General features: G+C 46.5%; 2 protein-coding genes across 2 annotated transcripts; one reads left to right on the forward strand and one right to left on the reverse strand.

Moving 5' to 3' along the window:
- Positions 1-1,168: 1,168 nt before the first annotated feature.
- On the forward strand, positions 1,169-9,263 carry dlk2 (delta-like 2 homolog (Drosophila)). The gene is made up of 5 exons (XM_033980180.2): positions 1,169-1,246; positions 3,813-3,870; positions 7,738-7,868; positions 8,030-8,171; positions 8,708-9,263. Exons 1-5 carry the CDS (start codon positions 1,183-1,185, stop codon positions 9,261-9,263), a joined length of 951 nt encoding a protein of 316 aa, XP_033836071.2. The 5' UTR covers positions 1,169-1,182.
- A 618-nt stretch (positions 9,264-9,881) lies between these two features.
- On the reverse strand, positions 9,882-14,619 carry lrrc73 (leucine rich repeat containing 73). Its single transcript, XM_033980181.2, has 6 exons — positions 14,354-14,619; positions 13,967-14,127; positions 11,424-11,546; positions 11,147-11,247; positions 10,463-10,649; positions 9,882-9,974 (listed from the first exon to the last, which is right to left on the reverse strand). Exons 1-6 carry the CDS (start codon positions 14,617-14,619, stop codon positions 9,907-9,909), a joined length of 906 nt encoding a protein of 301 aa, XP_033836072.1. The 3' UTR covers positions 9,882-9,906.
- Between the last annotated feature and the right edge of the window lie 254 nt (positions 14,620-14,873).

Here is a 14,873-nt window from a genome sequence, read left to right on the forward strand (position 1 = left end):
TTAAAAAAAAAAAAAAAATTCTAAAATGGAGATATTGTCCAGGAAATTGAAGCCAGGGTCAAAGTGAAGTGTCAAAGAACCACACACACACACACACACACACCCCCACACCCACCCACACACACACACACACACCCCTGTACACAGGCAGTGGCAGAGAGGGGGGTTAAGTGTTTTACCCAAGGACACAACAACAGCATTCATCTGTGTGAACTGGAAACGCACCGCCAACCAATGGGTCAGTGGATCTGATGTTTTCATAAAGTGTGTGTGTATGTGTGTGTCGGGGTGTGTATGTGTTTATGCTCTGTCCATAGTGGCGTGTGGCAGCAGCAGCTGGACACTGTCTCGTCCAGATCAAGTTTCAGCTCCAACTTTATCTACACAAAACGCTAAGGTCTCAGCGTAGAATTAGACCTGCTTTAGACCAGGTTTAGGTCTGCTTTAAACCAGGATGAGACCTGGTTTAGTCCTTGTTTAGACCTGCTTTAGACCTAATTTAATCCTGGTTTAGACCTGCTGTAAACTAGGTTGAGACCACATTTTGTCCTGGTTTAGATCTGCTTTAAACCAGGTTTAGACCTGGTTTAATCCTGGTTTAGACCTGCATTAGACCAGGTTTAATCCTGGTTTAGACCTGCTTGAGACCTGGTTTAATCCTGGTTTAGTCTTGGTTTAGTCCTGGTTTAGACCAGGTTTAGACCTGCTTTAGACTAGATTTAGTTCTGGTTTAGACCTGTTTTAGACCTGATTTAGTCCTGTTTTAAATATGTTTTAGACCTGTTTTAAACCCGTTTTAGACCAGGATTAGTCCTGGTTTAGACCTGCTTTAAACCTGTTGATGGAGCCTTGTTGATTTTGTCACTTCATTTTCACAGTTTCCTCCAGAGGAGTAAGAATCCCCCCCCCCCCCCCCCCCCCCCACCCCTTCACCCCCCCTCTCTCTCCTTCTGTCTGTCTCTCTTTATCGCTCTCTCTCTCTCTGTCTCTCCCTCTCTCTGTCTCTCTTTCTGTAAGTCAGTGGAATGCACTGAGGGGTTGAGCAAGTCGGCTCCTGTCTGCTCCTCCTCCTCTCAGTTCATCTGTTCATCTATTGTCACAGCGAGACATGCTTTAGTCCTAGTTCAGACCTGGTTCAGACCTGCTTCAGACCTGTTTTAGCCCTGGTTCGGTCCTGGTTTGATGATGACTTTTGGAACTGCTCTTCTGATCTTCTTGGTCCAGATACCAAACAGCATCTCGCAAGGTACGACCCACACAAGAGGAGCAGAGGAAAGGAGCAAAGGGTCAGAGGAGGGGAAGAGCAAAGAGTCAGAGGAGCAGAGGAGAGGAGCAAAGAGTCAGAGGAGCAGAGGAGAGGAGCATAGGAGGAGAAGAGGAGAAGAGAGGGTCAGAGGGATGGGTCAGAGGAGCAGAGGAGAGGAGCAGAGGGTCAAAGGAGCAGTGGGTCAGAGAAGCAGAGGAGCAGAGAATCAGAAGAGCAGAGGAGGAGAAAAGAGGGTCACAGGAGCTGAGGATGGTCAAAGGAGGAGAGTCTGCTCCTGGGATTCTGGGATGAGTTTAAAGTCCAGATCTGAGTCTCAGATGTGAATGATGGAGGACAGGTGTAGGCTCAGGTAAGACTCTGAGTATTGACACTGCAGATGATGTCATCAACAATCTCTGAGGCTGTGATGCTAACTGTAGGCACTGCTCTGTCAGAAGCTCTGTTAGACTTTAATCTGAGTCTTAACACAATCTGACCTTAAAGAACTGAATTACCTGAACTACAACAGGTGAGCTGATTTGTGCTGTTAAACAAGTCCCTCTCAAATAAGATCACAGTCACAAGCTAGCATTAGCCAGCAGTTTTTTCAGTGAGTCACTCCTTTTTGTGCAAAAATTAAACTCCTCAACAGGACCATGAACGCTCAGACTGATCACAGGCTCCTGAAAATGTACTATTTCAATCACTTTTCATTTTTTTCAAGAATTTTCAGGCCATCTTAAAACTTTTTTTTGTCAGTGTTTATTAAGGTGTGCATTGTGCCACCATTTTAACTGCTGAATATTCCACCATAGACATACATGTAGGGTCATAGGTCATCATGAGGGAGCAGAGGAGGGGCTGTAGGACTTTGGGAGGGAGGGAGGGGGAGGAGTAGTAGGAGGAGAAGGTGGAGTTGTATTTGATTTCATTCACACATGTTTAACACGCATTCCCTGCATATTTAGGCTGAGTTCTTCATGCAAACTGAAAACGCTTGTGTTCCACCTTGTGATGTCATGCAGTAAAACAGGAAGTGCTCCACTGTGTTTTTAAACCACATACACCTTCACTAGAATAATTTTGATAATTTCAGACCTGGAATTGCCAACCAATTGAAAACTGCCACTTCATGAGATCACAAGGTGGAACACTCCAGGTATGAGGAGAAAACAGCATTAGAACATGGTTTAAACCTCACAAGAGTCCATTTCATCATACAGGAACTTCACCATTAACAGTTTGTTCTTTGGGTGCAGAGGAGGAGGTCATGGTGGTGTTTGGACAGAGGAGGTGCAGAGGAGGTGGAGAGGAGGTGCAGAGAAGGTGAGGATGAGGTGCAGGGGAGGTCATGGTGGTGTTTGGACAGAGGAGGTGCAGAGGAGGTGGAGAGGAGGTGCAGAGAAGGTGAGGATGAGGTGCAGAGGAGGTCCTGGTGGTGTTTGGACAGAGGAGGTGCAGAGGAGGAGGTACAGAGGAGGTGCAGAGGAGGACTTTATATGTACTTTAAATATTGTGGTACTATTGTAGAAGTATTGCAGTACTGCAGTACTTCTGTAATACTATTGCAGGCAGAGTTATTGGTGGAATGTGAGAGCAGCTGCTGCCGTCAGTGACAGCTGAACAATAGGAGCCACTGAGCGCGCTCAAAACAGCCCTGGTCATGGAGCGCGCTCAGTGCAGACAATGAGGACGTATATTTAGATTTACAACAAGGCCACATGCACGCTCGCATACACGTGCACACACACACACGTGTACAGAGGAGGACATGGTACAGAGGAGGAGAAGGGTACAGAGGAGCAGGGTGGTACAGAAGAGGGCATGGTACAGAGGAGGAGGGTGGTACAGAGAAGGACAGTGGTACAGAGAAGGACATGGTACAGAGGAGCAGGGTGGTACAGAGGAAGAGAGTGGTATAGAGGAGGGTGGTGCAGAGGAGCAGGGTGGTGCAGAGGAAGAGAGTGGTATAGAGGAGGACATGGTACAGAGGAGGACATGATACAGAGGAAGAGAGTGGTACAGAAGAGGACATGGTACAGAGGAGGAGAGTGGTACAGAGGAGGAGATTGGTTCAGAGGAGGGCATGGTACAGAGGAGGAGAGTGGTACAGAGGAGGAGAGTGGTTCAGAGGAGGGCATGGTACAGAGGAGGAGAGTGGATAATGGAATGTAGAATATCCAGTAGAGACCAAATAAGCCCTGGTTGAGTCCTGGTTGAGTCTGGGTTCAGAGCCTCTGCTGTCAGGGTCAGAGGTCAGAGGTCAGAGTGATAATGTTCCTCAGGAGACAAACAGCTGAGCCACGCGACCGCCACACGCCTTACATCCCCCTCCCCAAGGCCCCCCGCCACGTGCAACAGCTAAACTTGGACCTCAGGACTCAGGACTCTAACTCAGGACTGTAACCACATGGCCACAGCTGCCCTGACGTAGACTGACCGACAAGGGGCTGCCAATCTGTGCCATCAACCTCCCTCCCACCAACACTCACAGCACATTCATATGGGTGAGGAAGGGGTGTCTTGCCCAAAGGCATAACAACAGTTTGTACCTGTTTCTGTCCAGGTCCTGAGTGTCTGTGTAATTCCACCAACAGTCGCTGTGATCATACCGGAGTCTGCAGGTCAGAGCCTCCCATGTCCTATCTCCTGCCTCCCATATCCTACTTCTTCTGTCCTACCTCCTATATCCTCCCTCTTACATACCTATCTCCTATGTCCTTCCTCCTGTGTCCCTCTCTACTGTACCTCTACTGAAACGCCAAGAAGCTGTATAAGTTTATGTAATGGGGTCCATCACCTTTTGATGATGTGTGTATATATATATATACACACACACAAAATTGTTGGTACCTCATAAACTCATGAAACAAGCAACTTAATATTTTGTTGCACAACCTTTTGAGGCAATCACTGCAATCAAACAATTCCTATAACTGTCAATGAGACTTCTGCACCTCTCAGCAGGTATTGTTGCCCACTCCTCATGTGCAAACTGCTCCAGTTGTCTCAGGTTTGAAGGGTACCTTTTCCAGACGTCATGTTTCAGCTCCTTCCAAAGATGCTCAATAGGATTTAGGTCAGGGCTCATAGAAGCCCACTTCAGAATAGTCCAATGTTTTCCTCTTATCCATTCTTGGGTGTTTTTAGCTGTGTGTTTTGGGTCATTGTCCTGTTGCAAGACCCATGACCTGCGACTGAGACCAAGCTTTCTGACACTGGCCAGCACATTTCTCTCTAGAATCCCTTGATAGTCTTGAGATTTCATTGTTCCCTGCACAGATTCAAAACACTCTGTACCAGATGCAGCAAAGCAGCCCCAGAACATAACAGAGCCTCCTCCATGTTTCAGAGTATTGACAGTGTTCTTTTCTTAATATGCTTCATTTTTCCATCTGTGAACATAGAGCTGATGTGCCTTGGCAAAAGGTTCCATTTTTGTCTCATCTGTCCATAGGACATTCTCCAGAAGCTTTGTGGCTTCTAAACATGTAGTTTGGCAAATTCCAATCAGTTTTTTTATGATTTGTTTTCAACAATGGGGTCCTCCTTGGTTGTCTTCCATTAAGTCCACTTTGCCTCAAACAACAACAGATGATGCGATCTCACACTGATGTTCCTTGAGCTTGAAGTTCACCTTTAATCTCTTTAGAAGTTTTTTTGAGCTCTTTTGTTCCCATTCATATTATCCGTCTCTTTGTTTTATCATCAATTTTCCTCCTGCGGCCACGTCCAGGGAGGATGGCTCCAGGCCCATGGATCTTAAATATCTGAATAATATGTGCAACTGTAGTCACAGGAACATCAAGCTGCTTGGAGATGGTCTTATAGCCTTTACCTTTAACATGCTTGTCTATAATTTTCTTTCTAATCTCCTGAAACAACTCTTTCCTTCCTCCGTCCTCTGGTCCATGTTGAGTGTGGTACATGTCACAAACAGCACAGTGATGACCTGTAGCCCTGTATATAGACCCACTGACTGATTACAAGATTGTAGACACCTGTGATGCTAATTAGTGGACACACCTTGGATTAACATGTCCCTTTGGTCACATTATTTTCAGTCTTTTCTAGGGGTACTATCATTTTTGTCCAGGCCTGTTTTATGGGTTTATTTTTTTAAGTAATTCTGTTGAAGCATGGTTGAAAAGAAATCTCTGACTTTCATTGGTTAAATTTCATAGCATTTTATTTATTATTACTTTTGTCAGATTCAAGTTATTTCTGTGACCATTGTGAGTTTTTCTTTCATTAGCCGAAGGGTACCAACAATTTTGTCCACGTGTGTATACATATACAAATGCATACATACACACATATTTATGAGCAAAGAGAAAACCCATTTCAAGCAGAACGTGAGCCGCACTAAGTCAGTCAGGCAGCATAATTTTCCAGTAGTATGCATTTTACATTTCTTCTGTTTAATATCAGTGTTTAATTCATTCCATATTTGTGAACCTCTATGGCAGACACTAAAGCTGGTACATTTTAACTTTTAAAAAATCCCTTTTAATAGGCATTTTTTCCTTGTATAGTGCTGGTGAGAGGATGAGTGCAGCGGGATAAGGTCATACAATCAGGTGTTTAGTTTGTGGATCACACTATACATTATACAAGCATTGTAATATATATTACTTTCAGAAAGCTTTAGAAGGCCATATCTGTGGAAGAGTGGATTTGTTGGAGAGTTTGGCAAGGACCAGGTGATTGCCCTTATGGCTTTCTTTTGTAATACCTGAAGTTTTGCAGTGTAAGTAGGACAGGTGTTACACCATATCACATTGCAATAATTTAGGTGAGTCTCGAACAAGGATCTACATAGTGTCAGCAGTTCTAACAATGGAAGTACATGTCTTATTTTAAAGAGTAAGCCAACAATTTTGGATACATTTTTTAACCAGCTCATCAATGTGTTTTTTTTATTTTTTTTATTTAAAGATTGATCAATATACACTCACCATTTGAATGTCTCAACAGAAATCGAGACTCATCAGACCAGGCAGCATTTTTCCAGTCTTCATTTGTCCAATTTTGGTGAGCTTGTGCAAATTGTAGCCTCTTTTTCCTATTTGTAGTGGAGATGAGTGGTACCCTGTGGGGTCTTCTGCTGTTGTAGCCCATCCGCCTCAAGGTTGTGCATGTTGTGGCTTCACAAATGCTTTGCTGCATTCCTCGGTTGTAACGAGTGGTTATTTCAGCCAATGTTTCTCTTCTATCAGCTTGAATCACTCTGCCCATTCTCCTCTGACCTCTAGCATCAACAAAGCATTTTCGCCCACAGGACTGCCGCATACTGGATGTTTTTCCCTTTTCACACCATTCTTTGTAAACCCTAGAAATGGTTGTGCGTGAAAATCCCAGTAAGTGAGCAGATTGTGAAATACTCAGACCGGCCCGTCTGGCACCAACAACCATGCCACGCTCAAAATTGCTTAAATCACCTTTCTTTCCGATTCTGACATTCAGTTTGGAGTTCAGGAGATTGTCTTGACCAGGACCACCAGAGGTCTCTCTCTCTCTCTCAGGTGCGACCCTGGGTGTGAGGGGTGGGTCTCTCTCTCTCTCTCTCTCTCTTTCTCTCTCTCTCTCAGGTGCGACCCTGGGTGTGAGGGGTGGGTCTCTCTCTCTTTCTCTCTCTCTCAGGTGCGAGCCTGGGTGTGAGGGGTGGGTCTCTCTCTCTTTCTCTCAGGTGTGTTCTGATGTCTCTCTCTCAGGTGCGACCCGGGGAGTGAAGGGTCTCTCTCTCTTTCTCTCTCTCTCTCTTTCTCTCTCAGGTGCAAGCCTAGGTGTGAGGGGTGGGTCTCTCTCTCTCTCTTTCTCTCTCTCTTTCTCTCTCTCAGGTGCGACCCTGGGTGTGAGAGGTGGGTCTCTCTCTCTCTCTCAGGTGCGACCCTGGGTGTGAGGGGTGGGTCTCTCTCTCTCTTTCTCTCTCTCTCTCTCTCAGGTGCGACCCTGGGTGTGAGGGGTGGGTCTCTCTCTCTTTCTCTCTCTCTCAGGTGCGAGCCTGGGTGTGAGGGGTGGGTCTCTCTCTCTTTCTCTCTCTCAGGTGCGAGCCTGGGTGTGAGGGGTGGGTCTCTCTCTCTTTCTCTCAGGTGTGTTCTGATGTCTCTCTCTCAGGTGCGACCCTGGGTGTGAGGGGTGGGTCTCTCTCTTTTTCTCTCTTTCTCAGGTGCGAGCCTGGGTGTGAGGGGTGGGTCTCTCTCTCTCTCTCTCTCTTTCTCTCTCTCTCTCAGGTGCGAGCCTGGGTGTGAGGGGTGGGTCTCTCTCTCTTTCTCTCAGGTGTGTTCTGATGTCTCTCTCTCAGGTGCGACCCTGGGTGTGAGGGGTGGGTCTCTCTCTTTTTCTCTCTTTCTCAGGTGCGAGCCTGGGTGTGAGGGGTGGGTCTCTCTCTCTCTCTCTCTCTTTCTCTCTCTCTCTCAGGTGCGAGCCTGGGTGTGAGGGGTGGGTCTCTCTGTCTTTTTCTCAGGTGTGTTCTGATGTCTCTCTCTCAGGTGTGACCCCGGGTGGGAGGGGCCTCTGTGTGCTCACTGTGCCCTGATGCCCGGGTGTGTTCATGGGTCGTGTGAGTTGCCGTGGCAGTGTGTGTGTGCGGAGGGCTGGGGAGGACGCTTCTGTGACAAAGGTCAGAGGTCAAATCACACATCAGTAACAGCATTAGAGCCTTAAGCCCTAACCCCCAACCCCCTAACTGACCCCAGTGACTCAGTGTGGGATACGTGTGGGGTCAGAGTAGGGTCAGAGTGGGGTCAGAGTAGGGTAATTGAATCTGTTTGTGTGTTCCAGACCTGCGTGCATGCCAAAGCGCCCCCTGTCTGCATGGGGGTAGCTGTGTGATGGAGGACAGCGGTGACGTTACCTGTCTCTGTGCAGACAGTTACCATGGTGACCGCTGCCAACTGAGGGCGGGGCCATGTCACCTGCTCAGGTACCACCCCCTTGGATCTGTGCTCAAATGCTAAACATGATGATGTCATGGTTTAGTGCAGGATATTAATAATAGTGTCATATTAATAATCATCTTAATAATCATATTATTAATAGTATTAGTATTAATCGTTGTTTGGTCCTTGTGTGGTCATTTTGGACCTTGCGTGGTCACTGGCAGTATAAAGTCAGTCTGTGCAGGATTATATTATGATGTGTCCATTGGGGGGCGCACTACTGCATACTTGTGGTATTGCCGTCTAATCACACGAGAAAAAAGTGTGGTTCCTCAAATTAAATAAAAATAAATGGAAAAAAATAAATAAAGGAAAGAGACTAGAGCCACATGGTGATTTTAGCTAGAACTGCAACAAGTTATAAACGAGTTATGAACGAGTAAAATGGGCTCGTTACTTTTATTTTACTCTTACTCACAGGTCACTTTAAACAGTCACAGTTTGTGATATTGTTACATGTTATATAATAATAATAATAATAATAATAATAATAATAATAATAATAATAATAATTTTACAGATCTCCGTGCTTAAACGGCGGACAGTGTGAGGATCAGAGCGGCTTCGCAGACTCGTTCTCGTGCCGGTGTCTCTCCGGGTTCTCGGGCGCTCGCTGTGAGGTCGACGTGGACGACTGTGCGCTGTCGCCGTGCGCTAACGGGGCCACGTGCACGGACGGCGTGAACCGCTTCACGTGCACATGTGCGTCGGGTTTCAGTGGGAGGTTTTGCTCTGTGAACGTGGACGAGTGCGCCAGTCGGCCCTGCGCCAATGGGGGGCGCTGTCTGGACCAGGCCAACGGGTACCGCTGCCTCTGTCGCCACGGTTATGCCGGCCCCACCTGCCTCAGCCGGGCCGCCCCGGCCAATCACAGCGAGCGCACGCTGAGGGTGACACTGAGCGAGCGCGGCCCCGCCCCCTCTCTGTCGCAGACGCAGGTTGTCACCGTGGTAACGCTCGGCGCCGCCACCGGTGCCTTGGTGACGCTCACGGCGACGCTCGTGCTGCATAGACACTGTGGCCATGCCTCCTGCTGGCGGCGCTGGGGGCGGAGCTCCAGGACTGAGAAGGTCTGACACTTCTCTAACCCACAACCTACTTATACCGAACCTCCTGTCCTACTCCTCCTACTCCTCCTACTCCTCCTACTCCTCCTACTTCTCCTACTCCTCAGGGAATCAGACCTGTGACCTCCAGCCCACACACACTACAGTGAATCTCCTCAAACCAGAGCACCTCAGGGATTCTAACCCTCAACCTCCGTCCACTCACTCATTCTGTTTACTCCGTATGTGACTGCTCCTGCCTGGACTCAGCTCCTGTCGGCAGGTGTAAATATGTAAATGTGTGTAGATGTGTGTACATTTGTGTATTTTTGTGTACTGTACTTTGTGTATTTTTGTGTCCTTTGTGTACTTATACAGTGCAGTCTGTCAAATGTGAATATATTTATTATTTATGTAAATTTGCTCTTTAATAAACATGTGAAAATTAGTCTCTGATTTGTTTCTGTCAGTGACAGTGGCACATTTAGATATGCACTTACCCCTGAACCAGAAGGTCACAGGTTTGAGTCTGTGCCCAAACACAAACCAGCAAATATTTCTTTGTTTATTTACACAAAGATCAAAGACACAAACAAGTTTCTACAAAAATCAAAATTCATAATCATGATTTTAGAAAACACAAGAATGGACCAATCATAACTCAGGGGCAGAGTCACATCTCCGTCTCGTCCAACAGGCTGTCCCCAAGCCCCGATGTTAGCAGAACAGTGTGAGCGCCACCTACAGGAGCACAGAGGAGGTCCTAGCTTAGTACTAGTTCAGTCTTGGTTTAGTCCTGGTTCAGTAACAGTTTAGTTCTGGTTTAGTCTTGGCTAATGTCTGGTTTAGACCTGGTTTGGACCTGGTTTAAACCATGTTTAGCTCTGTTTTAGACCTGGTTTAGACCTGGTTTAGACCTGGTTCAGTCCTGGTTCAGACATAGTTCAGTCCTGGTTTAGACCTTGTTCAGTCTTGGTTTAGTTCTAATTTAGTCTAGGTTCAGACCTGGTTCAGACCTGGTTTAGACCTGGTTCAGTCCTGGTTTAGACCTAGTTCAGTCCTGGTTTAGACCTAGTTGTGTCCTGGTTGAGACCTAGTTCAGGCTTGGTTTAGTTCTAATTTAGTCTAGGCTCAGACCTGGTTTAGATCTGGTTTAGACCTGGTTTAGTCCTGGCCTAGTCCGGGTCTAGTCCTGGTTTAGACCTAGTTTATATCTGGCTCAGACTTACTGTGGGGCAGCCACTCCCTCTCCTTTGTGATTGGTTGCTGCTGGAGACGCTGATCTCCGATTGGCTTGTCCTTGGTCTCTGACAGCAGGTCCTGGATCTGGGTCTGGACTTCTGGACTGATCTGGTTTTCAGCCAAAACCAGGACTCTGAGACTCACCGGGTAATAGAGGAGCAGATCCAAGAAGACCTGAGGAGGGCAAGAACTTGTTTAGTCCTGCTTCAGTCCTGGTTTAGACTTGTTTTCGTTCTGCTTTAGTCCCTGTTTAATGCTATTTCAGTCCTGGTTTCAGACCAGGTTTAGACCTAGTTTAGACCTAGTTTAGACCTGGTTTACTCCTGGTTTAGACCTGGTTTAGTCCTGGTTTAGACCTGGTTTAGTCCTGGTTTAGATCTGGTTTAGACCTGGTTTCACACCTGGTTTAGACCTGGTTTAGACTTGGTTTAGTTCTGGTTCAGATCTGGTTTCAGATCTGGTTTCAGATCTGGTTTAGACCTGGTTTCAGACCTGGTTTAGATCTGGTTTCAAACCTGGTTTAGACCTTGTTTAGACCTGGTTTATACCTGGTGTAGACTTGGTTTAGACCCAGTTTATACCTGGTTTATACCTGGTTTCAGTCTTGCTTTAGTCCTGATTTAATGCTATTTCAGTCCTGGTTTAGACCTGGTTTAGTCCTGGTTTCAGACCTGGCCTGTGTGGTTGGAGAGTCCAGTTCCTTCCAGGTCCAGCATCTCCAGTGTTCTGCTCGACGCCACAGCAACAGCCAACATCTCAGTGATACGGTCTCCTAGCAACAGGCACAGCATCAGTACCATGTGACCAACAGAACAGGACTGGTCTCTGGTCTGGTCTCTGGTCTGGTCTCTGGTCTGGTCTCTGGTCTGGTCTCTGGTCTGGTCTCTGGTCTGGTCTCTGGTCTCCTGGTCTAGATATGGTCTTAACCTGGTCTTGGGAAGGTCTTACCGAGCGGGTTATAGTCCAGGCGGAGGACTCGGAGTTGGGAGCTGTGGGCCAGGGCAACACAGAGACGAGTCCAACCGCGAACACTGATCCCGGGGTTTGAACTCAATGTCAGCTCCTGGAGACCTGCAACCAGAACCAGAACCGGCATCATAAGATCATGAACCAGAACCAGGATTATGGACCAAAACCAGACCAACAGGACCAGTACCAATACTATAGACTCTGCTATACTACTGCGTTCCGCACGGACCCACTTCTGGCTCCACTGACTCTGGCTCCAATTCACTTTCTCTGTAAAAACTATGGCGCTTCTCTCTGTGACTACTACTTTCAGACTGGTCCTTTTGGTCTTAAAATGTTCAGATTAACCCACTCTACATGATCCTGGGGGTTTAATTTCACTATTGTGTCCATAAATCAAAATATGAACATTAATAATCGACCAATCAGGCACTTGCTTTCCCCAAGGTCGCTAGGTTTGATTGACAGCATTTGACAGGGTTGCTAAGTGCTTGCATCCCACCAAACCAGTCTCTCTCCTGATTGGCTCTTTGGTTGCAATGATACTCATGGTCAGAATTCCAAATGTGGAACTGGGCTCCAGATTAGCCGCTGTAGCTGCTAGCCTCAATGAGCTTCATTTGAACACTGTGATGATGCCACACTCAGGTTTTTTCTTCATACAATCTGTGGTCTGGACCCAGGAACAGACCTAGAACTGAACCAGGACTTAAGGACATGCGTTCACGTGTGTCACTTTAATCCTGGTTTAAATCCATTTCAATACTCCCAGTACATACTTAGTTTGGTACTTGCTGGGTCCTGGTTGGATCCGAATTGCATCCTGGCTTGGTTCTGGTTGGGTCCTGGTTTAGTGCTGGTTTAGTCCTAATCTAGTCCAAGTTTAGGCCTTGCTTAGTTCTGGTTGAGTTCTGGTTTAGACTTGTTCTGGCACCTGAGGTCACACGACTAGTGTCATCTGACTCCTGCAGAGTCTAAACAAAGCCCTGAAACTGGATCTGGTCCCGGTCCGGTTTCAGTCTAGTTTTTGATCTGTGGAAGTTGTTCTGAGCATTGTCACAGACACTTAAAGAAATTTTGAAATCAATTTTAAAACCCCCCCGCCCCACATGTGTTGTGTTTTAAAATATGATTCAGTTATTAGCATGAGTTTACATTCAATGTTTAGACCAGTGGTTCTTAACCTTGTTGGAGGTACTGAACCCCACCAGTTTCATATGCATATTCACCGAACCCTTCTTTATTGAAAAAAAAAATGTCTTGAATTTTTCAAATTCAAGACATATGTATGTTTTACTGATGCACAAAATGAACCCTGCATTAACATCACTGTGTTCAAAGAATAAAACCAATACAATGCATAAACTCACAACAAATTACATACATACCTTTTACAAAGACTTGACCTTTTTTAATCCCACCACACTGAAATAATTTAAATTTTTAACCTTATGTATTCCAATAATGAACTTATTGTATTTATGATATTTATTATTTTTAACATTTTAACACACACCCATCACCTAATTTCCATCAGGCTAGAATAATAATGAATATTTACTGCAAATCAGTGTGACTTCTGTTGTTGCCTTTGAGAGACCAGTTCAGAAATGCATGGCTTCACCTTGGCCACTCTCATGTCATTTTCACAGCAAAGTCTGTTCCTTTTCTTCGTTTTTATGTCATTTTATTTTTTTATGCCGTTCAAACGGCTCATTTAAGTCGGGCAGGTACTTTGATAGGCACATCAAAGGGTGCATTTGTTGAATTGGGACACGGCCAGCGTCTGGAGATGCTCGCAGTCGGGTGCGTGTCTTGACCTTCGCTGAACCCCTGACACTGACTCACAGAACCCCTAGGGTTCGATCGAACCCAGGTTAAGAACCACTGGTTTAGACCCTGGTTCGGTCCTGGTTCGGCTCTGGTTCGGCCCTGGTTCGGCCCTGGTTCGGCTCTGGTTTGGCCCTGGATTTAGTCCTTGGGACAAAATGGGCCTTTGTCCCATTAAACCCCCATTAGTTTTATTTAATTTCACACATTTGTTAATTTCATTTCCTATGATTTTTCAATATTTAACTAAATATATCAAGATTGTTGGGTATTTTGTTTATAGTATTATTTTAAACAGTTTTTGCCAAAGGGACTCAAAATTACAGTTTAGATTAGAATTTTGCTAAAATGTTGTTAAAATCTAACGGCACCTGTAGAGTCAGTAGTAGTTACCTGGGGGAGGTCCTTCCTGATGGGAGAGTATGAAAGCTGCAAGATTTAGGGGGGCTTCAGTGCAGTCATGTTTTGCAGATTTAATTTAAGTTGCTCATTTTCTTTTTATTTTGTGTGAAGGGTTCATGTTGCTTTCATCTTTTAAATACATTTCCGTCCAGTAAAAGACAATTTATTATGTAAGTCTGCCTCCTACTCTGACCACGTTGGGCCGGCTTCCCCACCGTCCTGGTTCAGTCCTGGTTTAGTCCTGGTTTAGTCCTGATTTAGTCCTGGTTCAGTCCTGGTTTAGTCCTCACCGGGCTTGGCTCCGTCGGGAGGCAGGAGTCCACAGACCTGGTCCAGGACTTGATCTGACAGGGAACAGTCTCCCAGGTCCAGACTGAGCAGAGCCGGGTGCAGGGCCAGAGACTGGGTCAAGACCAGGGACTCAGGGACAAAGAGGGGGGTCCCATGGAGACTGAGGAAAGAGAGAGAGATGTGTCAGATACCCTCCCATCCTCCTGTGTGTCACATACTCTCCCCGTATGTCAGATGCTCTCCCATCCTCCTGTGTGTCAGATGCCCTCCCATCCTCCTGTGTGTCAGTTACCCTCCCTGTGTGTCAGATGCCCTTGTTCTCTCCCAATGTGCCAGGTGCCTTCTGTCTCTCTCATTGTGTCAGATACCCTCCCTGTGCGACTCACAACAATGTCTGTAGACTGCGGTTCTGGAGCAGAGCCCGGGCCAGGTATTTGGTCCGGTCTGGACTTGAGACCACACCCAGACTCAGGTTCAGTTGGACCAGAGTCTTTGATTGGCCTACAGACTCACAAATCCTCCCAAAGTCCGGATCTGAAACCAGGCACCCACGAAGAGAGACCAGCTGCGCCCGGTCCAGACCTGCACAGACCAACTGGACCACCTCTGGACTCACATGCTCTCCACAGAACTGGAAACAGACCGGCACCATCCTGAGGAGAGAGCAGGGACTGAATCAGGATTGGACCAGGACTGACCCAGGAATAAACCAGGACTAAACCAGGACTAAACCAGGACTAAACCAGGACTAAACCAGGACTAAAGTAGGACTAAACAAGACTGGACCAAGATTGAACCAGGACTAATGTAGGTCTAAACCAGAACTAATGGAGGTTAAAAAGTACCTGTTAATGATCGTTTAGCTCAGTGAGTTCATTTCTGTCCTGTTCAGGGGTTCTGGGTCCC

Source organism: Periophthalmus magnuspinnatus, chromosome 15, assembly GCF_009829125.3.
Source record: "Periophthalmus magnuspinnatus isolate fPerMag1 chromosome 15, fPerMag1.2.pri, whole genome shotgun sequence".
Taxonomy (NCBI): Eukaryota; Metazoa; Chordata; class Actinopteri; order Gobiiformes; family Gobiidae; genus Periophthalmus; species Periophthalmus magnuspinnatus.